The 25208-nt window shown below is 37.1% G+C and overlaps 2 protein-coding genes across 2 annotated transcripts; one reads left to right on the top strand and one right to left on the bottom strand.

Annotated features, from left to right (window-relative positions):
• Positions 1 to 2048: 2048 nt before the first annotated feature.
• LOC140547941 (uncharacterized) lies at positions 2049 to 8098 on the top strand. The gene is made up of 7 exons (XM_072671229.1): positions 2049 to 2094; positions 2520 to 2623; positions 2919 to 3015; positions 4458 to 4800; positions 5486 to 5608; positions 5821 to 5957; positions 7385 to 8098. The coding sequence occupies exons 1-7, from the start codon at positions 2086 to 2088 to the stop codon at positions 7604 to 7606; spliced, it is 1035 nt and encodes a 344-aa protein (XP_072527330.1). The 5' UTR covers positions 2049 to 2085; the 3' UTR covers positions 7607 to 8098.
• Positions 8099 to 8193: 95 nt separating this feature from the next.
• Positions 8194 to 21849, bottom strand: ace2 (angiotensin I converting enzyme 2). Its single transcript, XM_072671228.1, has 18 exons — positions 21667 to 21849; positions 19917 to 20075; positions 19735 to 19828; positions 18844 to 18987; positions 18302 to 18414; positions 17971 to 18076; positions 16645 to 16742; positions 16317 to 16489; positions 14886 to 15112; positions 13647 to 13791; positions 12645 to 12743; positions 10782 to 10904; positions 10468 to 10646; positions 9950 to 10008; positions 9675 to 9775; positions 9458 to 9574; positions 9019 to 9213; positions 8194 to 8475 (listed from the first exon to the last, which is right to left on the bottom strand). The coding sequence occupies exons 1-18, from the start codon at positions 21847 to 21849 to the stop codon at positions 8373 to 8375; spliced, it is 2418 nt and encodes an 805-aa protein (XP_072527329.1). The 3' UTR covers positions 8194 to 8372.
• Between the last annotated feature and the right edge of the window lie 3359 nt (positions 21850 to 25208).

Below are 25208 nucleotides of genomic sequence, written 5' to 3'. Positions count from 1 at the left end.
TTCACAAGCTCAACTGACTAAAACTTCTGCATTCAGAGTTTGCAAAGGAACTGTTAGCTGCAGTCGGGTCTAAAGAAAGAAAGAAGAAACACCCAGCCCGACCTGCTGGAAGATTACCCACTGAGGTCCCCTCTACCTGCGTCAAACCAGCTGCCACCTACCGATCTAACCACCAGGCCCCCCAACACCACCACCCATAGCACAGAGCAATCAACCCGCCACTGTGCACCAGTTAACCTCTATAATGACACCTTCGACCTAACGTCACCTAATACAGCCCACTCGCTAGTGTCATTTAAGCAAAGGGTGAATATTCCCACTATTATTTGGTTGGTCATAAAATAGTGTAATGACTGTGTATATTTACATATATAAACGGTGCTATCTTTGTATGACCTTTTCCTGTTTTGTGGGCATCAAGTATGTACATTTTCAGAGTGCTGCTGAATAAATGAGTGCATGGCTGTTGGTTGCTGGGTTTGAGAAATGATGAATGTATTGTATTAGAATTTGCCCAAACTTTTGCATGGTGCTCCTTTTCTTTTTCCACTGTAAAAGTGTACAAAATATAAATAATAAACTAATATTGCTTAAAATGTTGAAAAGAATGTTCTTTCAACATCAGAATCTTTAACTTTATGCTTCTTGGAGATTCGTTCATCTTCTACTCACATGCATGTATTATATGCAGTATTTTTTTGTACTTTTACTCAAGTAATCATACAGATAGAATACTTGACTTGAGCAATATATTTAAATTTTTACTCAAGCAAAAATACATATACATAATAAAATACATATACATATGTATTTATAAAAATACTTAATATTTTGAAACATATAAAAATACAGAAACCCGGCACCACTAAAAGAGCTTGGCTATTTTTTTATTGCTCTCTCCTCCCTTCATGGGTACATCCACCGGGGTGGCAATAGGGTGTCAACCCTAAAAGAAAGCCTTGCCACCCCTAATTAAACAAAAATGTATGATTACTTTGACATTTACGAGTGCGAATCTCCAATGTCCGACTGCAGTGACTGCGGCACGGGAATACAGCAGAGCGGCAAGAGATTGATTTGTTTGGAGTGGCGCAAAATGAGGGAGCCAGGAGTCGTAGGTGGAAGGAGAGAGAGAAGAAAAGGACAAGGTTATTGTTTTTATTGTCTCTTCTTTTGTATATACAGTATAAACCTGTTCAAGCTACTGAGGGACAGATGGGGAGATAGTGTGTTCTGAATAAACAGTAAAAGCAATGTCCAGGGCCTGAGTGCCGTGGTCCATTTATTTCCACAGTGTATTTATGCATATTACAGCTCAGTCTGTAGATCTTCAAGGGTGAGTTTTTCTTTGGATAGTTTCTTCTTGAACAAAAGCTGCCTGCATCACTGCCACTCTGACACAGTCGTGTTACCGTACATCTCTCTCCTATTCAGTAAGATCTCATTGTATGGCTAATATAAACTGTTTCACATTAAATGCAAGACATTTTGTCTGTATGAGTATGTAAATGGCAGCATGTGCCCTTTTGTAGTGTCTACATGCAAAAGTCTAAGTCTATATACTATTTCTCATCATCTAAAAACATAGCTTTCCTACTTTAAGTATTCCTTACCTGTTTCAAATAGACAAGCTGGTACTGCTGTATGATTAGCTGACTGCTGGATGCAGTTATGTCTAAACATTTTTTGTTGCTGTTGCTAAATGAGTTTGCAGGTGTGTGTGCAGAAGTGTTTACTTAAAACCCAAACGTATGTATTTCCGTTTGTTTGCATGTGTGAGCTCAACCACGATGATTTAAATCCTCATCCTCATTTTTACGTCCCTGTCCATTCAGCGTATGTTGTATAAGCTTTAACAACAAGTTAATCTTCCCCTTTTAAAGACAGACATGCATTGTTTTTTTTGCCAGGGGTATTGCTGTATGTTCCCCCTGTGGCTTTTGTGCGACTTCCTCTTTTCTTAGCTCACAACCTGATGAGATCATCTGAATATATTTACTGATGTCCTGCCCACTTCCTTGCCTTATATCATAGCACAGTCCCATGCTTCTGCCAGAGGCGTTCAGAGTCTACCAGGAGAACAACATGGAATGGGTAATTACCAATTTTTTTAATTCTATACAGGATATTTATATTATAACTACAGTTAAAAGTGGAAGTAAAAGAATTCCTTATTTTCAGTGTCGTTCCTTATTTTCAAGCTGTTGATATGCCGGTTAGAAGTATAGACTAATACATTTCACCAGTAGCACAACTTCATTTAATGAATGGCTTTGTAGATAAGCGATTAAGCAACCACTGACACATATAAAACCACAATGTGTTCATCATTTGTTCATTCATATTTATTGTAGTAATATTGTAGTGTTTTTGAACAAAAATATAGCTGTAAATAACATGCCTAAGACAATGTACTGCATATTATAAATGCTCTACGAATGCTGTTAACAAAATTTAACAGCACCTGACACTGGCTTGGTTTCAGCTTGTGTTTCAAACTTTGTCTGGGTTTCTTTTAGGGCAATCGTCTTAGTGGGGGAGTTTCCCTGAGCCACACTTTGATTGGTGAGAAGCACTGTTATGAAGTGGAGAACGTTTTGACACATTGCCCAAGCAATTTTAGGTAAGTGAGATATGTCTACACAATGCAAGTGTTTAAATTATTTATACATGCAAGCTGTTGAGACATCAATGAATATTGAATGGGTTGGAAAAAATCTGCAAAGAAAAAGCATGCACTGTCTGCTAAAGTACAGGCATTCTAAATGTATCTGTGCTTGAGTAAAAGTGCAAAAAATACTGCTCAAGTACTGGTATTCTATCTAAATGTGTAGTGAAGTATAGTGAAAAGCAATGAAAATACTGTTTATGCCACTTAATATTCAATGCAGCTAATTGCTTAACACCTTATTCAACAGGAAGGGTGATAAAATCTTCATGATAAATCAAGTGAAAACTGAGGATTTGACCCCAGAGAAGTTTGTAAAGATGCTAAAGTTAGAGTCTCCCATTCTGGTGAGTAGTTTTATTCACACAAACAAACAGACACACACAGTCTCCCACACACACATATAGTCTAACACCGATGTTTTTGAAAGTGATGGCATTTACAGAGGACTAATGAGTCATTACTAAACTCGCTCTTATGTGCAGTTTGGATAGTTTTGATATTTCTTGCTTTTGGCACCTGACCCAAAGCCATTTGTAGCAGATGGGATGAAAGAGACAGTTCAGGACTTTAGCAAACAGCCACATTATCTTGTACATTTATATGTAAATAGAAGTAAAAATATAAATAAAAAAATAGGTCACCAACTGGTCCAGCAGATTAATGCGCTGCCATCATGACCTGAGGATTGTTGGTTCAAATTCCAGGTTATTCTACCTGCTATCAGCAGTCAGAGCCTGGTAGCCTGTGCATCAGAGGTTGTCCAGTGATGCCATCAATGGCAGTTCAAAAAGCTGAATGTGTCGGATGAGGCATGTGTCAGTACTCACTCTACCAGTGTTAGGAGTATTACAATCTGTCGGTTTTCAAAGCTATCAGAAAATAGACAGTGAGACCTATCTGAACACATGAGACATGGGGCATAATTAGTGCACACACATATGCAGATACACCCTCTTTCTTTATTGTCTGTGTAAGGCACTGAAAAATACAAATTATGTGCAAACCAAGGCACTGAGTGTGAGGTCTCCACAACTCGATCACACAAAGACTTAAACCCCAATCTGTACCTTAAAAATTTACTATAGTATACCATACTACTTTTTTACATTGCCATTGCAATGCTGCTGTCTCTAAATCAGCCGCACACTCCTGAACATAGAGAGAAGTGAGGTTTTGTAGCCTTTTCCAATTGTGAAGTGCAGTTAGAGGGTAATCCCAGTTGATAGTCAGGAACAAGCATGTGACATTTCTTAAACATAATCGCAGAATTGATCCTTTCCCTTTTAATAAGAGAAATAATTAAATATAGGGGAGAGAGTGAAACCACCTTTTTACCCGTTCTGTATTCACCATATATCCCGGCATGAGAATCAGCCGGGAAAGCCAATGCAAAATACACCATAAGATACACCTTAAGATATACCATATACCTTAAGGTGAGTCCAAAACATTTTGTATTTGTAGTATTAATAAAGCTTTGGGGAATACTAAACTGAACTTGTGTACAGAATATTACAAAACTTTAAATCAATAATATTATGGCTACACAAACACAAAGCAAGAAAATGCGTACTGTACACGGATATACTTTAGCCCTGTCATGTGTTAAAAAGGTCTGTTAGGCAGAGAAGTGAAACAAATTACCAGAGTAAGTAAAAGGGGTGGACGTGTGTGCTTGCATGGGTAGTTGTTTCCCAAAATCCAACAGAGCAGATTTTTTAAGTTTTTGAATAATTGTCGATAATGTACTTGTCTTGCTTTACTTTTTTTTCTGATCTGTTCGCAGACTATACACCAAGCAAGCATCGAAAAGGACGATAAACACTTCCTGGAGTCTGATTTCATCCGTCCCTGTACAAAACTGGACACCAAATTGGACTTCCAGCTGTGCATGGTTAGAGAAGAGTGTTTGGAGACAGAGGAAGAAAACGGAAGGGAGCCAACGGAGTGCGAATGGGAGAGCGATGACACGCAAGACAACGAAGTGCTCCTGTTGTCCATGACTAAGACAGATGTGACAGTTGTGAGCGGAAGGGGCTGTGACCCTGAGAATCCCTGCAACAACTGCGGCAATGGCTGCAACGTCAATGATGTAGTCATAGAAGCTGAGACATGTGAGGTTACCTCAGGTAAACAAATGCTTATTTAAGTCACTTTTTAGTTGTTTTTAACACTTTGTGGTATAAAGTGCTTCCAATGAATAGTAATACTGAACATTGATTGAATTAGTTGAAAAGGTTTTGTCAGCATTGGCTCAGTTATGTGTGTTTCTTAGCAAACCCTCTTGACCAAGTTAATGGCCCTTATAGGAGTCTCCTTTTTAATGAGTTTAAGGGTAAAAAAGTGTACAATACTATGTGGACTTGAATGACTTGAACAGTCCATAAAATTTCACCTAGAGCTATTACTATTGTTAGCAGTATATATTGTGCAGATGAGGTCCATGGCTTTTATGGTACCTTTCTAACAAGGACGTTTGTCCAAATATTAAAGGGTACTAATAATTATGACACAAAATCAGTCAGATGCTTGGCACTTGTGATGCAATCTTATGTCATCTTATCTCATCACATTGCTCATGTAATCTTTCTGAAGTGCATCAGTGAGAATTGTCTATAAGAAAACATGAGGACAAAGCTGCTCGATGGTTTCCTAGCATTATTCTTCAGGTTGAGGGTATATACAGTAGTTTCTAAGGGCATGTATTAAGTATTAAGGGCAATTATGACATGTGCAGTTGTGGAATTTCACAATTACAAAGGTAACCTATTAAGTGAAAGCAAATATCTGAGTGGAAATTTCTCTTTCCTTCAGTTAACAGAGAATACATCAGAAAGCACAAGCAAATAAGTCTTTACATGTGCAGTTTCCTTCAGACGGTCAAAAAGCCTGAATCAATCTCACCTTTTGGAAGAAGGTCTTGTACTTTCTTCTCAGGTAAGCACAATTCAATCAGTTTGCAGTTGTTCTTCGAACTGCACAACCAGACAGACTCACTCTTAAACTTTAGAAATAGTAAAGAAATGATAGGACTAAACATTTATTTTGTTCACAAACCATGTGGTTTTTACAAAGTGTCACATCCGCTCCTCCATCCTGTGACCCAAAATACATTTTGTTTTAAAACATTAATATCATTTGTCTTTTAGAAAACGTCACTATCTACTACTACGGGATGAATGTCATTAATGTTTTTAGTGGAGCTCCCGTTGTGCTGAACATTACCGGCACTGATAACTTCCTGAAGTGCACGTGTGAGAATCAGCAGCCAGTTCTGACTGTTGAGGTAAGTCATAAAGGATTAAAGTAAATAAGATTTCAAAAAAGTTCTTAGTTTTGAAAATCCTAACACCTTTGCAATGTAGGTCACTAGCAGGTCACTATTATAATGAAGTGGTTGCTCTTTTGTCCATTAAATGAGAAACAGTAAGCTAAATATCTAATTTACAATGGCGATCTACTGGCAAAGGGATTTTTCCTTGTCATTATTACATTTTTATAAAAATCTTACAATTTCACAAATGCTTTAAACCATATTATATTATGTCTTAACAGTGAGTGCCCTTTAAAATAGAAAATAAAGTATTCAGATTACCAATAATTTGAAGATGAGACAAAGGCCAAAATAGTCCAAATTAATTACACAAGGGTGTACAAAATAATAGAAACATCTCATGAAATACTCATACAGACAAAGAGTGCCAAATAAGCCAACCCAATGTTATGAGGTTGTGGACTATTATCAGCAAATCAGTGGCACTGACATGATAATGCTATGTGAGTGTTATTTGACTGCCTCAGGCATAGCAATGTTTCTGGGGTTTCAAACACTTACCTCTGCTTGGTTAAGACTAGTCGATTAAACTAGCATATCCAGTCAGCAGTGGTTCTGTGGTGAGGAAACTAATTGCTATATAGGTTGACAAAAATTGACAAACTAACATGCCACATTCATTTAGTGTCATCCCTGTTCACCAATTAAATAGCATCTAGTCAAATGATGGAATTTATGGAATTTTGAGTCTCAATTGTGCAACGGCAGTTACAGAGTTAGCAATTGTTTACGTACAAAGTGTACCAGATGAAATGACTAATTAAAATACATATTTCATGTAAAATTAGTTTAAAACATTAGTACAAAACAAACACAATCACCATTTGTGTTACACAGATGGAATTTGGCCTCTAACCCTAACCCATCTGTGCGCTAAACTTGTCTTTAACCCATTTGTGATCAAGAGCCTTGACAAGGACCCAACAGTGGCAGCTACCCTGTGATCAATATACCAGTGCTCTAACAGCTAAGCCACCACTGCCCCACAAGATGTTAGTAGCTGGAATTTCCAGGTGGTCTTCCATTAAAGTATTGACTTGGCCCAACCCTGGCCATAAGCAAATTATGTCTTTTATTAAGAAGAAGGTTGTTTTTGTTCAATGACTAAATAATGCATGCACAATACTGTTAATGATGTAGATATTTGTCTAGATTTTTTAAGCAAGTTTTGAAATGTTATTAATGGTCCATTACAAGTTGGTTGTGTAATACTGTGCCAACTAGTAAGATGCAGGATCATGTCCAGGGCTGGGGCTTTTAGGCCCAAGTACAACAAAACTGAAATTCCATATCTCCTAAACATCATCAAGTTCAGTGTGGCAGGGCTGTTTTTTGGTCTGTGGACGAACTAAACCCATCCTTTATGTTCAATATTACAGTCCTGTAAATCAGATAAACTGAGGGAAATCTGTAAGGATGACGCGACCACATGGCCTTTCGTCTTCTACATGACAACCTCGAAGGACGGTCTTCGCCTCTTTGAGTCAGCTGCAAACAAAGGCTGGTTTATCCAAACTCAGAAACCCAAAGTAATGTGCGTGGGAAATCCAACGGATGAAACTCGAGAGAACTTCTACTTCCTAATCTACTCCAAAGAGTGAGAGCACCTTTTTTTATGCTGGTTTAGTTTAGTCTGTTTAAAACAGACAGCAGCAATTCACAAATTAAATCATCATGAGCTCATAGTTGAGTTGAGTAAATTTTTTTAAGATGTGGATTGATGGAACTGGATTCATATTCATCATGTTATTTCAAGCTAGCATAAGTAGTATAAATCATCAGCAGCAATAAATAATCTGGTATCTGAAGTTGCATTTTGACACTGCTCTGCATGAGAATACACTGAAAAAAAGTGTTAAGGCCTGGTGTAAATTTTCTTTTTAAAAAGATTATTTGATAGAAGAAGCAGTTTTTGCATCAGAGAAAAAAGCACATTTTCCCGGAGCTAGAAAAGAGCTGATGTTCATTTTTTTACTGCCATTGCAGTAATGAGTAGTTATGTATCATAGCACAAATTGTTGACATTCATCTAAAAGAGCATGACCCTTTGTACATGTTCTTCTTTGCTTTCAACTGTTAAACATTTTATATTCTAAAGACAAATTTGTTCTTAATTAAAGTTTTTTTATTGAAATGTTTGTTTTGATACTGTTAATATAATATTAATTGTATTTTATGTAATGCTGATAAATAGTATATGTACACATTTCTACATAGCCTTTATACTTTCTGCACTTTTTTTATAATATGCAAAACATGCAAGCTCTTCAAATAATAAAAATGTCTATTCACATTAGCTGTTCATGAGTGTTGATTTGCTTTCAGTTGTGTTAATAATTTGCTGATGTTGCTGTTGTTGTTGGCTAATTAAAATCCTGTTTGCTCACTCTCGCTCTCAAAAGCTTTGTTTGATATTCCCTCAGATGGCTCTTCATATGGGTTTTCAGGTTCTTCAAGGCTCTTGGCTTTCCTGTGGAAGAGTAGAGTTTTTATTAAGGTTTTTTGGTGCAAATGATTCTCCACCTTCTCTTTATGTCTTAGAATTAAACAAGGTAATTTTGTTAATGTGCCTTTAAGATGGCCACATGTAAATGACTGTTCCGATTGTCTGACCTTTGTCTGTAGTTATTCAAAAAGCAGCCTAGCCTGAAAAACTAGAGCTGTTGTAGGGGTAGGCTGAACAGGTGGCCATATGTAAATGTGTTTGTTTTCAATAACTTCAATACATTAAGAACAGGCTGAATTTGCAACTTCATGTCCATTTATGGATATGAGTAGTAAATAAAAAAAATCCACAATGTTTATATGCTAAATGAAACCCTTTTATTTCAAAAAGATATGTTTTTCTCCCTGGTATGGGCCCTTTGAAGATGAAAAATGAAAAGCTGCTCTGGTTTTAGCCACAGCAATACTGATTATTTATAATTATTTTGCTTGTCTACAGTGTTTTGCTTCTGCTCTCAGTGATCACTCACACTTTCACACTCATTGGTGCTTTCCCTGCTATGCTCACCTCTTTCTGTTCACCACCCCCATGACAACAAGGTAAATCCCCGCACACACCACCACAGCCATCACCACTCCAAACACAACCAGCCAAATGGTAACTGGCTGCTCTGCAGGGGGAGCCAAGGTGGCCAGCATGCCCTCAAACTCCAGCGTGTCGTCACTCAAGTGAAAAACTCCATTAATGCGGTCTCTGGACATCCTGCATGAGCAACATTTCAAACGCATTTCACACAGGGGAAACGTGGCTCTTGCAGTATCTAGTGCAATTGCGAAATCCCATGAACTTTCCCACCAAAACAGGGGAGTACCCAAGTTTCTGAATACAGCTATTGAGCTTAGTCAACATTCAACTATTTTAATGCCTTCAGTACAGTCCACTAGAATACAATATACTCGAGTACATGCCATCAGCAACTATCTGCAGTATTCAGATCATGTCTCACCATATAGCTGGCTCCACTTCAGATTTAGGAATGATCTTACTCTCAGTGGTAGGATCAGTCACCACAAAGTAAAAGGAGATCCTCGGGGTCAGTTTATATGTGTGGATGTTCTCTGACCTGCACACATCAGTTTACATTGATTACAAGAGCTAATTAAAAACACGTTGTCCTGATAATCGTAACAACAAAGATACAAATTAAATTTTGACATACTTACAGGAAATTCACTTCTTCTCTCTTGGTCTCTAAATAGTACTGCCGCATGGCATAGGCCATGGAGGCTTTAAAGAGGTACATCTCATTGCTGTTCCAGGTATACTGAGGGAAAAAAAATGATGGAACTGAGTCAATAATCTATTCCAACAACTCACTATATATATATATATATATATATATATATATATATATATATATATATATATATATATATATATATATATATATATATTAGGTAACTATTTGCAGTGTATTGAAAATATGAAAAAAACATACTGCATTTTCTCCCAGGGCAGTCTTCAGACTAAGTCTCACTTTAATTGCATCACTGGAGTCTGTTATTTAAAAAAGAAATATAAGCATGATAAATAATTAAGCCATCTATATAATTAAATGCAGTGATTTTAAAACATGACATTTTTGCTAACGTGGACTACGCTTGCTTGGCAAGGAAGGGCAACTGGAAACTGGAGTTCTGGGTGCCTTGAGTTGATAAGACCTGCTCAATCTCTTTTGCCAAGCAGAGATTGAGCATGAGTAAAACTAGAAGGAGGAGCTGGGGCGGTGGTGGGATGCAAATTTTGCCATGAGAAGTAGAGGGGAGAGGAGTGGTTTTGTAGCGTGCGTAGTACTGGAAAAGAGAACTTAAAAGTCAAAAGCAGTAAATAGTCAATGGTGCGGTGAACAGTGGTGTCCTCTGATAAATCAAATGTCAAAGAAAACCCAAGTTTCTGGTCTCTGACTGACAACTTGCAACCATTTTTTGAGGTAGGCAGATTGAGGTTATCACTCACATGGATCAACATCTACACTCCACCCTGTTTGCCTGTTGTTCTTCTGATTCTCGTCCTTAAGCCAATCATACAGAGTACTGAAGTAGTCCAGCAGAGGCTTGGCATCCATCTTGGTGTCCCCGCAAACCTGCTCCAAAGCACGTGTCCAAGACTTTGACCGGCCCAGCTCAAGCATTTGTCTGCCAATGAGCAAAGGAATTGGTTCTTTTTTAGTTTGTCATATATTAATTATAATTCTTTTTTATAATATTAGAGACATACAGTTTATAAACACATCACGCTGTCTAGCTGTGAAAGCACAGCAGTCTGAATACCTGAGTTTGTTGCCTGCATCGGTGGAGTTTGTGATGTCACATTTGTAAAGGGGCCCAAGGTGACCGGCTTCCTTGCAGAGTGCATCCTGTAATTGGAACTGGTAGATTGTCCTTGTAAAGTATCTATGCAAGAAACAAACATTGAAAGAGCTTAATGATGCATTTTGGAAGGTTTAAGGGTTAAAGACTTACAGTTCAGATGTACTGTGGCATTAATGTATGTCAAAGTCCGTAGCATTAGCATGTCGACTTAGTATTGTTACCATGGCATTAGCAGTGTGTCTCGCACAGCAAGCACTGTGTTAGCATCGCTGGCCCCGCTCAGCATTACTATGTTGGCATTAGCATCGTTACACACAGAATTAGGCTACCTGAATGTGTCAATGGACCTGCTAATGTAAGGCCAGCTGACAGAAAAGAGCAATGGGTCCACGTTGGTGTTTACCTCCAACCATGCTACATATGGCTCTCTAGTCTTGTCTTTCACCCCTTCTAACAAAGCCTGTCAATCCAATGCTAAAGCTAGCACTGCTTGTCAGTTAGTCCTGTAACCATGGAAAATCTGTGTTTATCTGGTTATATCCTTAAATGAAATCAGTTGACAGAGAGCATTAGAAGAGATCAGATACAAGACCATTTTAAATCCATTCTTACACAGTCATATTAAAATATTATGACCACCCCTGGTTTGGGAGCTCAGCCTGGGATGTCACAGATGCCACTTTGACAGCTTTTCAAAATTCCAATCATGTTTCATTATCCATTTTCTAACAATAGAACACATTATATATTTTAGAACATCTAAAAGTTGTGACGACATTGTGGGCACCAAAATAATAGGTTCTCACAATGCAACCGTGTTTGCTGGGTGGCTATATTTGAGTGCACCAGAGTGAAAAATGATCGTCATGGGCAAAGGACATGATTTGTCTGTCGTAAATTTTATAATAATAATAAGGTGCCAGGTGAAGGATTGTTGCATTTCAGAAACCAATAACTTTGGGGGATGTTATAGAGCTGCCATGGTGAAGGTGCACCGAGAACACATTAAGTGCCTCCTAACAGCATAACAGTGGGGTCCCATGGGCAATTGATGCCAGAGGGGAACATCTACTCAGACACATTGTAAAGAGTAATTGACAGCCACAGTGGACCAGTAAACCTCTATAATGAACACCTTTTATCATCTAATACAGTCCATGCCACAATGTCTTATTTGTGTCATCCGTGGTTGGTCATTCCCACACCTCTTAGGTTGGTGGTCATAATTTTCTGATGACTGTGTATTTCATTTAATGTAATATCTTTTCTTTTAAATATATTGTTATAATCATGTTCAGTCATGTTTTAATCATATCTTTACTCATATCTACTATGCTCCTTAAACTGAATCAGTTGACAGAGCTTTTGACAAGCTCCCGACTCTAGACCAGTCAACATGCAAATCACCTGTGTGAAAACGTAATTGTCAAAAAAGTAATTGCCCTGTCATGGTATCTTTTCTAGGTTCAAGTCAGGACCTCAGACAAGTACTACCTACCAATATACCTGAATTAAAGCAGTTCAGCGCAGAAGATTGGGCTCAAAGTCCCTCAAGACAATGTGAAAAGCTGATATAAAATAACAGGAAATGATAATTGCTGTAATTATTGCTGCTATTGGCTGCTCATAACTTTTTACAAAGTTATTTTAATATTCATTTTAATGTGATTTGTGTTTGATTATGTTCTACTTGTCTAATGTGAGTTTTTGAATGATCTGGAAGAATTAACTTTGACAAATATGCAGTAATCATAAACATCAGAAAGGGGGCAAACCATTTTTTCACAGCACTACAGTACATCCAAAAGATAATCTTTTTACCTGATAAAGGAATAATCCCCAGACACGTGGAAAAGAGCAGGTGGGTCACAATATGTTTCATCTCTGGGCAAAGGCTCCACCACACCAACCAGTTCTCTCCTGCATTAAAACAAAGGATGAATATATTGCAGTTTTTGACCAAAACATGTATATAAAAAATTATACAAATAAATATGACATGCACACACACACACAAACTGTACCTCCTTTAAATGGCACTTTTTAAGGCCCACCTACAGTATAAGGACCGTCCACTGTCATATATAATTTTTAGCCACCTCTACTTCAATTACCTTGGGTTGGTTTCTGGACCAGTGTCAGGCTTAGTGGTGCTTGTCTGGGATTATTTATATATAATAATACATATACATATATACATATAAAAATGTCCAACTAAGAGCAGCTCTGTTGTGCCAAACTGATCATTGATGAAGGTCTAGAAGATGTCTGACAGAAACTTTGCATCAGCAAATAGCTATAGTCTCTAACTGACACCAGCAATGTAGGTGTTTCTAAAGTGGCTGATAATACATGGTAACCATTACATTAAATGATTTTGACTATGTCAAGTTCAGCAGTTCCTTGCTAATAACAATAGTTATGGGACCGGATTCACAAATGTATCTTAAGAAAGATTTTTTTCTTAAATGTGCTTTATTTCCTAACATTATACTTTTGTACAATTGTAAAAACAATTGTGAATTATGATTAGCCTTACACTTGTCTTAGAATCATTTCAATAGGTAATCCTAGACTAGGTTAATTAATTCACATATTAAATTGTTTAATTTACCAGGATTACTAGTGGATTACTACTTCTATTAGTCTACAAAAGGAAAAATGACTTCTTGCTCTTGGTTACTGAAAATGTAACTAAAATCACATTAACACGAAGCTAATAATGACAAAACTAAGCTGAGAAAGTTGTGTCATTAAGGAACTAAGGAACATGCTTACAACAGATCAGCGTTGAGTGTTAAAACTGTGAGATTTTGCACTTACTTCATTTCCCACCAGCGGAGCATCCACTGCTCTTTGGGGATGGTGCCCTGAAATACCTGCCATCTCCACTCCTCCAGCATGTAGGTAAAGGGCAGTGTTGCCACGATAGTAAGAGCTTGCTTCAGCAGAAAGTTAATATCTGTCTCTGAAAAAAAAAAAAAAAAAACTGAGGTCACCAACTAAGGTCATCAAGTTGGACTTTTATATGTCTAGTTACAGTATAGCCACAGTATCAACCATTAGGAGAACTGCTGTTTGACTGCTGTTTGGGACCGAGTTTTGCCTGATTTAATAGACAACAAATTACCATACAAACACACCAAAACTATATAGGTAAATTTACCTCATACTAGTTAACAACTGTCTGTGGTCTGAGGTAAGTACTAAGAAGTGTTACATGTTAGCTTCATTAGCATCAAAACAAAAGAAAATTTTCATACACCAGGCATGTTTTAGTTGATTGACTGTATTTGGGCCATGTACTGTTGAAAGTACATTTAGCTTCACCAACTGTTCTTAACCAATTGCTTCTTAAGAACCACTAAGATTCTGAGATTCCCCAATGTTTTCTTAATTAGGATTAGTTTAATTTACAATAAGAACCGTTGTACATGGCATCCATCATTATAAGAGCATAGCTGTGAACAATTCTGCCCTTTAAAAACATCATGAATATGATGTGAACTTTTTGGGAGAATTTTTTGAGATACCAAATTTAGTTAAATTCTTCGGAAGATCCTGGTGAATGATGTCAATTCAAGTCAAGTCAAGTTTACTTATGTAGGGCCTTTAAAAATGAGCATTGCCATCCGGTTCTGAGCCCATAATGAGAAAGCCAGAAGTGACAGCAGCACACAAAAACTCCCTTAGAGCGAGAGGAAGAAACCTTGAGAGGAACCAAGACTCAAAAAAGGGAACCCTCCTACTCTGTTTAACACCACAGTGCAGAAATGCAACAAATAAAATGAAGAAATGAAAAAATAACTAATGGATACACAATATTGGAAAAATAAAGAAACTAATGTAGAAATAAATAAGTGAGCTAATATTTTAATATTAATATACAGGTATCCTCAGATATAAACAACTAAAAGCCAGTGATTTAGTGTTAGCAGTCATTTAAGAAGATTAAGCGATGTAGCCTCATAACTCTATTATTTACTGTATATTTTGTGCTAGTAGTAATGACTTTCAGAAGTAAGAGTAAGTGGAGGATCAGTATCCATGTCCTTCCTATACCTGTGTCTTCTGTGAAGTCAGCAGGCAGGAGGCCCAGGGCTTGCAGGTGAGAAGGAGTGGCAGCTGATAGGGACATAATCTCGCCCACTGCCTCATGGAAGCCCTCATTGGCGCCATCCCTTAGCAAGTAGGGCAGGTGGCGATAGGCCATCTGGTACTGGTTATGCCCCATCTCGTGGTGGGCTGTCAGGAAGTCATCCATGTTTACCTTGGTGCACATCTTGATTCTGTAGAGGACGGAAAGAAAGACGGACTGATCATTTAAAATCCAAAATAATCAAGCAAATAGCAGACATAACGTGTCTCTTTTAGTTACTTTCTTCAGTATAGTATTAAGACACTTATTTGCAGAGCGAGAGTAAGTCATACATGTGAAAGACAAGCAAGTCAAAAGTCTTAACCTTCAAGTCTTCAGCAAGTGCCAAGTTATTGTAGTCTAGGCATCTGTCTAAAGTGGTTCTCACATGACATATATCTACACATTCCTGAACCAAACAGATACATTTATATTGACATGGCCGCTTAGTTAGATCCTGCTTTATAACAAACATGAAATTAAAAAAATAATCATTTGAGATTAAGGAACCGTGCAGGCCAATTTCCAGGAATAGTCTGCCTTGGTAGGTTGCCAGGTTTCCATTCCCAATCACGTTTCAAAAAAAAAAATGTAATGTCTTACTATCATAAAAAATGCAAAAACCTCAAAAACCTTTTTCATCTGTGTCAAGTCATGAATACCAAGTCAAAGTCAAGTGAAATCTCTTATCAGTGTTAGTCACGCAAGTCTCAAGTCATGTGACAGTTCCCTCCTCTGCATATCTGTATCAAAAAGATCAAGCTGTAAACCAACTCAAATGCTTTGACTGGTTTATGATGCCACTTAAAACCAGAGGTCTGCCAACTGAGGGCCACAGAGAAAGTCTTACGCATTGTATTTCTAAAATTGTCCTTCGATTCACAGCTTTTCAGTATTAAATCTGCTCTGTTCCTAGCTTAGACGTAGTGCTTGTTTCAAAATGGTAGACATTAAAGGGCCCTTTTTCGATCTTTGTCTTGAATTTATTTTCATTTTGGTCCTCATGTAAATGTTCACTGCCAAATTAATAGTATTTTTCCCAACACACAAAACAAAGTGTGCTGTTATTTTCCATAGCTCCCCTGCAGTGTTCTTTTTGCTTGGACACCTTAATACAAAAGACTATTATCTAATAAAAAAAAATAAAAAAAAAGATAAACTGAATCCCAAGCATGCAGTGATCCAGGTCGATTTTAGTGATGATCAGTTAACAGCCTTTCATCTCACACTAATACACTAATAATTATTGTGTAAAACATTATAGGCTTGATGTATATTACAATTATAAAATATGGTAAAAAAGGGAGGATTCACTGGGATGAATTACTTATGTGAGGTGAGAGTTGGCTTTTTACCTAAAGTCCTCTCTGTTGCCCATGTCCCATGCTGTTGGGTGACACACCACTTGTCTCCCGTCGTCGGGTTTCTTGAGCATTGAGTTCGTCCAGAAGTTAGGAAACATGGCCGACATATTCACAGACACAAAAAACTTCTCTGCTTCCTGGAACAGGCGCTCTTCGCTCCAACCCTGTTATAAACCATAAATATTACGTTATCGTAACTTTCAAAAGCGATAACAGATTCAGTTCTGATAATCAGATTACACATTTTAAATAGACCTTTGTACTAAAAAAATAAAAAAAAAACGTGGTAAGATAATTACTGAGTACAATAAATTCTGACCTGTGCTACCATTGCAGGGCTCACATCGATATCAGGCTTGTCTGGATAAGGAACAGATAGTGGGTAAAGGTTGGTCCAAAACCTTCCCCACATATCACCTGAAGACAACACAAGTCCATAAAATGAATTTATGACTCTGGCTAGTGTTTCACTCTATTTAGTTTGCAATATCTTAAATATAAATTTCAGTTAATATTCAGATTACTATCAGAATAAAATATGACTTATATATATACTTATATATATATATACTATCAAATTATTTAATGTTAAAGAATCAAGATCAAAGAAAAAAATAATAAAAGTTGACAAAGTAGAAGCATATCTACATTGTTTTAAAAAGCTATTCCAAATGCTTAATTTATGTCTTTTCAGGCAGTACATGGTGGATTTTAAGTTATGTTTTGAATAAGTACTCTGTTGCAGAAGCCACCATCTGTTTAGTTTCAGTCTTTTAACAGGTGGTTTGACATTTGTAGAAAGGATTTGCTGGTATTTTGTGAAATCCATTTCTCCCTGCACCCCTGTGTTACTGCGACTGGTGGCAACACAACCCCAAAGCATGATGGATCCAGCCCCATGGGACACAGTTGGCAAGATGTGCTTTTCTTGAAATGGAGTTCCTTTTTTTCTCCAAACAGACTTTTCTGATTCTGTTCTATTTTTACTTCATCAGTCTGCAGCACTTGTTCCTAAAACGCATTTGACTTTGTAGCATACAAACTGAATTGAGTACTGTGACATAAATTGTGTGCAAGCACCCACCCCTCTTAACCACCTTCTTGACTTATTTGGCCAATGGAACATGAATAACTGAATGAATTGAATTCAATGATTATATGATAAATAAAAAATAAATAATTTGCAAATTTTTAATACTCATCTAATGAAGTAAAAATGACCCCACAGTGAGCACATAATGTAGTGATGATTCATAAAGTTTGAGCATAAACTAAAGCACTATTCCAGATGGATCGTGTTTACAAGAGGAGATAAAGTCATTTGTATGGAATTTGATTTACAACCAGATAGCCTGGGCTGAAATGTCATAGCCTATGTTCATGTCAGCATTATGCAACAGGTGCCATTCTCAATAACAAGAACACCATCTTACATTATTAAATCTACCAACAGGCTTTGTTATTAATTTAGCATGAGGTCGGTTGGAATTGGATGACTAACACAAAAAAGACTACAGAGGAACTATATATATTGCAGATATCTCATGAATGGTTCCTTAAATTAAAGAACCTTGAGCAAAACTCAGATAGGGTTGAATTTCAGCTTGAATAGGGTGGCATTCACTAATGTGGAGAGTAAATTTACCAAGTAAATGGGCTGGAAGGCCTCCATTAGAGGCAATGTGACCAGGATAGGTATTCTGCAGTTTGGCCCTCACGTAAGCATGGAGCTCTTTGTACAAAGGCATGATCTGGAAGGAGGTAAAATGATCATTGTTAGTTACAATAACTAGTTACAAGTTATTGTAACCCAATGTTTTTGTCAATGAATGTGCCATCGATTCTTACAGATAACTTTAACATAAAAAGCCTCAACCTAAATATTTTAAATAAATGTAGTTATTTTAATATGAAAATATTTAGTTTAAATAAATATGAAAGCAGTATACATATATATTTTGAAACAGTGCACATACCTCATTGTATATGCTTCTCACATCCTCCATCAATTCATCTCGAGAGTAGCTGTATTTGGGCTCATCTACTGTTTCATAATTGGCTCTCCAGTAATCCCCATAGTCTTTATAATCTTTGATAAAAAAGATAGCACAGACTTTGTATGATCTCAATTATTTGGATAGTACGACTACAAATATAGAAGAGGTGTCATCTCCACTCCACATTGTATATTCTGTAACTGAAGAGTTATAAAACACATCATAGTGTTACATTTACATTTCAGGTAAAATGAAAACCAAATTAACTGCAATGGTTTGAAATAACTGAGAATGAAGTAATTATAAAAAGTTAATTATGTCAATTTCCAGTTTTGCCCTAGCCTACCTTTGCAATGTTTGCCAAAAATGACACCATCTGTGGGATTATGTTATGTTAAGAGCTAGAGAAATGTAGTTACTAGAAGTAGATAAATATATTAAAAAATATGTTATATTTATATATAATATTATGCTGCACCCAAGATCCTTGTAAATTTAGATTTGCCGAAAAAAAGTCCTACTGTTGAGCTTGGCTGCTTCGTTCTTCAGGTCCGCATAGTCTTCGTATAGGCTTCTCATCTTCTTCCCCACTTGAACCCTCCAGCCTTCCCACACATGTAGCCGCTCATAATAGTCCCTGCTGTTTGCCATGATATCTTCCAAGCCTGAGGTAGAAAGAGGGTTGTCGGACACAAGATAGTTAGCTGCCTTGTGCTGAATTCAACTTTCCATGCTACATCAACAGATAGGAAACTGCAGGGTCTTTTTGGCCTTCAGAGAATGCCCAAAAACGCCCAATGGGAAATTATATTATTAGGTAGGCACAGCTAAGCTAGCTCTGTCACTCGTGTGTCACTTATGTTCAGTGCTTTGTTCACATCCCACTGGAACTACATGAACATCAGCCAATTGCTTTGCTTCAGATGTTATAAATGAAAAGCGCCAGCATATGCTCTATTCCATGACCTCAAGAGTCACTATTTTACTAAGGTAATATGTTAATATGTCTTTTATAAGCTTTAAATGCCTGTCTTCAATCTGAAATTAACAAAAGATTAACACTAATGTACTATTGGACTCTAGCAGAAATTAGTTGAAAAATTGCTTTTCCTTAAGAATTTTTTTGGCCCTCAGGCCTAGTTGCAAAAGTCATGGTTTACCAGCACAAACCCATTTAAGCAAAGGTATTATGATGTGCTGTCAAGAGTAATTACTTCTTTGAAAAGGATGGTACATAGATAAAAAATATGCCATTTTATTTTCAGATTTCTGCATACAATCAAATCCTAAAGACACACCAACTCTCAGCACTCTGACGTTCTGCTAGGTAGGCTAATTTATCGCCACAAATGTTACAAAACATTGGTTTTATTATAACTTCTAGTGCTGTATCATCATTCTAGTGACAGTACCTGGATCCAAAGTCTGACAGTCAAAGGGTTTGTCAATTTTACACACAGTTCCTGTGCTGTAAATAGTGCTCATCTCATTCATGACTTTGGACAGCTGCAATAAAGAATAAAAATTAGAATAAAGTTGAAAGCAATGGAAAAATGTGAAGAAAGTTGTTGCTCTTTATAGTTGCTGAACTTACATAACTGGCTTTGTCGGCTGGCAGTGCTCCTGACCCTTTGTCTTGGAGTGACCTCAGCTGGAGTTTAATCAATTCATCAGAGATTTGATCGATGGGGAAAGCATTAGATTCTTCAGACACTTTACTGTAGTATTCACTCCAGATTGCTGCCTGTTCCGACTATGGAAAGAGGCAGCTTTTAGTGTCATTGTCAGGCTGGTGTTATGACTACAGTCACAATTATTTTTCAGTGTTTCTTTCCCCACGGGTCTGAAACAAACATGGGGGAGTATTATGTGGGTGTTGGGGATGATTCTTGTCAAGACATCAAACCAAACCTTTTATAGGATGTGTTTTTATTTATTTAGGTATTCAAATAAGACATGAATTTACAGAATGTTAAACATTTCATGTTTTTCAGTTTTAGATGTGAGGAAACATAAGAAAACGTAGCTTGATTCGGTTCTTTATGGAGCCAAAAGTGGTTCTTCTATAACATTGCTCAAAGAACCTTTCTAAGCATCTGTATACACTATATGTTCCAAATGTTTGTGGACACCCCTTCTAATGAATGCGTTTAGCTACTTTAAGTTGCACCCATTGCTGACAGATGTGCAAATGCACACACTCACACAGCTTTTCCAGACCCTGTGAAAGAGAAGTACTGCCAGTAGAAAAGGACTCTCTGGAGCAGATAAACATAAAACTATTGGCACCATGCCTAATGCCAGGCGTGGGCTAAAGGGGTATAAAGCCCCTTAGTATTGAGCTGTGGAGCAGTGGAACTGTGTTCCCTGGAATGATGGTTGGTGCTCCATCCAATACTTTTGAGATGAGTTAAGGGAGCTGGGGATGAGGTGGGGTGGTGATCAATTAACAACAAGACCTCACTAAAGCTCTTGTCGCTGAATGCAATCAAATCCTCACAGAAATGCTCCAAAATCCAGTAAAAAGCCTTCCCTGAACAGTAGAGACAACTACTCCAACAAAAGCCTTGATTTCTTGAAGAAGCAATGACTAAGCAGGTATCCCAATAGATTTGTCCATATAGGGTAAGTTTCAACATTCTTTATATTAACGTTTTGACTGCAGGGCTGCTGTTGGCTAGATACTTGCCAACAACAATGTATAAGGTAGTTCCTGGGGTTTTTATACATCAGTGTCACAGCTGGATTGAGAGTGGTCTACCAGCCAAAAACAGTCAGAAACTGGACTGCTAACAAAAACTGGGCATCAACAGATAAATTATCATTCATTACACAAGAAAATATGAAACATTGTATTTGCCACAACCTCAATTAACTCTAAGTATGCCCATGTATATACAGACAAACATGACGATAATATAGGGTACAGAGAAAAGCAGCACATCAGTCCAATTGCCTGATGAACACAGCTAGATAAAAAGTGATAATGTCTATAAGTGTCATGCATCTTTTATTAATATGAATACCATCTATTATCATACCGTATGAATTCATTATTGTGTCATCAACATGTTTCATAGATTCTATACAGCAGAAATGGCATTCATTAAAGAATTTACCTTATTGTAAAAAAAAAAACGTACAAATATGGTGGTTCGTCATGTGGTTTTGCAAAGCATTAGAAAAGGAAGTACAACTGCTGGACGTACAACTGCTGGACGTACAACTGCTGGACGTACAACTGCGGCATATTTGTTCACAGAAACGAACACATGTTGAGAGGCAGGAATAGTGAGTTTCCTCTTTTTCATGTCTACATACAGAGCTTAAATTTGCGCACTCACCAGTTTGGCCGAGTTCTCCGCCGTGATGTTGGTGTTGTAGGCCCAGGATGCCAGGGAGTACTGGTACATGAGGCGGGAAGCATCCTCGTCAAATTTCTGCAGGAAATCCTTGGCTCCTTCCTCAAGTGACTGAGTCCAGGCCCCAGAGGCCAAGGCCAAAACCAAGACAAAGCGCACAGACATCACTCCACTGTCCATGTCCAGCAGCACTGAGACTATGTCTTTGCTACTTCACTGTCTTATGAAGAGCCTTCTGTGGCTGGTACCCTTTGGACCAGTGTAATTAAGGGTGTGTTCCCAATGCCAGCTGTAGATGAAAGAGTATTGGACTATCAGTATTTTTTTACAAGCACGAAGCCTGTGTCAGTACCAATTTCCATTTACAGCCCTATCATGTTCAGCTGAATGCACTCAATATTCAGCATCAGTAAACAGTGGTGAGCAAAGTACACAAATCTTGTACTTGAGTGAAAGCAGACACACCCTTGGTAAAATATTACTGAAGCATAAGCAGAATTTGGAGAATATATGTCTACTTGAGGTAAAGTGCAACATATGTACAGTACCAGCTGGACACACCTGGATGAATGTGATGAATGTGCTGATCATCATCATCTTATAATTTCTTTTTTTTTTAAAGGACACTGGGGACACACTGGTATCCACCATAGTTAGGATGTAATTTGTTGGTGGGTGGGTGGGGGTGGGGGGGGGGGGGGTTATGAAAAGGCCTAAGTTGTATTTTGAAATGAAAGAATTATTGGTCATAGAGCATTATTTGATCATGTAGGCTATTAAGGCTATTTATTTGTCCTGCTAAATTAGTAAATGTTTATGTATTAATGTACAGTAATATACAGTGGTTTGAGAGGTATTTACACTCTCACACATTCACATTGCCATGTTCCTACAACTTAGGCCTGCTTGAAACCTCTCAGCGACGACATCCAAACTACAATGGATACCCGTGTGTCCTCAGTGTGCTTTTTTCTGTGAAAAAATATAAATATGGTCACCCTAGCATTTAAATCTAATGTTTTTTAATATGCTGAGCATCAGCACCAATTAAACTAGGTGTATCCAAGCTTTTGACAAGTGCAATTTTGTGAATTGACTCTAATGCTGCATGTCACTTTCAAGTGCTTAGTTGTTCAGAGCAGCGTGAATAATGACAGCTAATGTAATGTTAATGACTTAAACCACCACACTAGCAGAGTACTCCATTTGCTGTGGACAGAACAATAAATAGCATTGTTCTATAAAAAGCTAAATGCACACCGATATAACAGATTGATATATACTGTGCACAAACAACACTGTACAGCAGCTGCTCAAAATTAAGAACTATGTAGCATCCAACACTGATTATGTCTTCTCCGCCATGTTAAAAGGTTGCAGATCAGCTGAACTCAAAAGCTCAGGTGTCAAAACTTAGGGTATTTATGTGCAACTTCCAAGTCGAGAACTTGTATATTTACCATAGTATTTACCATAATACTGATAGCACTTGAACGCAGAATTAAACTCACATGAGTAATACTCTTACAGCTAGCTTTCTAGTTTTTAAATGGCTGCAAGAGGCCACAAACATCACTTACAAAAACAATAAGGCACGTAACTACTTTAAACTGCTTTTGAAGTTCCCTTTGGTGTTTTTTTAAGGAAAGCACTGCAAATATTTGATTTTGCGCACCAAATTCTTGTTATTCTATTAAAGGTGCATGTTGTATACTTATCCCACCCCAAAAAAACTTTTCAAAAAAATCACTGAAAGGTTAAATATTGCCATGACATTCATATCCATGATGAGCATATACTGTGTATAAACTTTAGACCACAACTTTATATCTGTTTTAGTATCTGGATTTTTTTTTATGTATGATGTATTCATTTGAACTCGTTTTTTTTAACAACTTCCTATATATTTTTTTTAAACCTATGTCATAATTTTTCATACTCATACAAATAAATGCACACTAGTTCTTGTTTTATGTGTGCATTCCTTCATTTTTTCAAGGAATAGTATATATATAATTTAATTTGAATAGTAATATAATTTTAAGATAAGATAAGATAAGATAAGATAAGATAGTCCTTTATTAGTCCCGCAGTGGGGAAATTCACAGTGTAACAGCAGAAAGGGATAGCAGGACACTCAGTTACAAAAATTTAGATAAATAAATAAATAATTTACACTATATATATATATATATATATATATATATATATATATATATATGTGTGTGTGTGTGTGTGTGTGTGTGTGTGTGTGTGTCCATCATTTCCTCTTTGTTTCAAATGTAGTTAATCAGTCAAGAGTCGAGTGTTGTCAAAAACGTTTGCCTCTCTAGTATTAGTCTATTTGAGTTACAATGTTATTGGAACTGACATGTAATACAAGTCTGTCACCCAAAATCTTGTGTAAAGTGTAAAACTAAATAAGTAAACTGTTGACAACATGTTTTGGCTAGATGATTACATTAGGGTAAGAGAACTGTGTAAATTGTTGAAACTGACTTAGCCTTTGGATTTACCATCCAGCCTTCCTGCAAATCAGCAACATATTGGAATGTGTCAGCAGTAATGAATCATAGAACCTTCCAGAAGTAACTCTGCATAGATTTTGCAATCCCATTTTCACTTCCACATCTCTTTTGAGACATTAAATAATAATATCATGAACTTTTATTAAAATATTTATGATTTACCATTTCTAAAAACCAAATTGCAAATGCTATATTATTTAATTATTTAATTATTAATATGGTTCATGTTTGCCAGGCCCAGTGCTACCCTTATAGAATCCTGAAATCTACTGTTTTCATAGACTACAAGATGTGAAGTTATAAACTGAACTGAATTTTTGGGAGGAGGAACAAACCTAAAGCCCCTCCTCGTCTCTATCTAACATCCTATAATGCCTCATCTACGCTGCTATAACGGACCACCGTCTGAAGTGGTTTTAGCTATCTTAATCCGGATACTGAAAATTGATGAAGCCACCAGGTGTAAATGGGGTCTTACAATCTCCTCCCACATTATCTACACTGATGGGCTGTTGCAAACTAGCTAAATAAATCTGAGAAGTTGTTTGCATTGTGGTGAAAGTAGAGCTTCCTCATGAGGGGGTGTTGCTGAGGGGACATTACGCTACATGCAAGGTTTTGTGGTGTGGTGATCTCATTACTTACAGTTTGTTATTGTCTTGTGTCACAGACACATCTTTGTGTTTAAATGACAATGGATATTACATAATAAATGTATTCAGTCATTGTTTAAGTATGGAAGGACATCTCAGATTTGCCAACTAGCGGTAATGTCTTCTACGAGCAGAAACTAGTAGTGGATGATAGATATTTTTGGATTGAAGAGTACTGTAGGTGTGTACCATATGTACTTCATTTTTGGTTGGTTTTGTGAATTAAGTCATGTTGATTAAATGGCATTAGATTAGATAGATCTTATCAGAGTGTGGGTGGTCTAAGTCTTACTTTAAATGAGCCTTGAGTTTACTAGCAGATTGACTGACTCTTTTGGGACTT

Source organism: Salminus brasiliensis, chromosome 25 (assembly GCF_030463535.1).
Source record: "Salminus brasiliensis chromosome 25, fSalBra1.hap2, whole genome shotgun sequence".
NCBI classification, from domain to species: domain Eukaryota; kingdom Metazoa; phylum Chordata; class Actinopteri; order Characiformes; family Bryconidae; genus Salminus; species Salminus brasiliensis.
This window is presented reverse-complemented; position numbering and strand designations above follow the sequence as displayed.

What these genes read in the sequence shown, in the direction of transcription:
- LOC140547941 (XM_072671229.1), top strand. An exon ending in AGTTAGAGTCTCCCATTCTG is followed by an intron (nt 3,016 to 4,457) that starts GTGAGTAGTTTT and finishes ATCTGTTCGCAG; the next exon opens with ACTATACACCAAGCAAGCAT. An exon ending in AGCCAGTTCTGACTGTTGAG is followed by an intron (nt 5,958 to 7,384) that starts GTAAGTCATAAA and finishes TCAATATTACAG; the next exon opens with TCCTGTAAATCAGATAAACT.
- ace2 (XM_072671228.1), bottom strand. Translation starts at nt 21,849, where the DNA reads ATGTCTGTGCGCTTTGTCTTGGTTTTGGCCTTGGCCTCTGGGGCCTGG. An exon ending in CGGAGAACTCGGCCAAACTG is followed by an intron (nt 20,076 to 21,666) that starts GTGAGTGCGCAA and finishes CTCTTTCCATAG; the next exon opens with TCGGAACAGGCAGCAATCTG. An exon ending in CCTTCCAGCCCATTTACTTG is followed by an intron (nt 16,743 to 17,970) that starts GTAAATTTACTC and finishes TGTTGTCTTCAG; the next exon opens with GTGATATGTGGGGAAGGTTT.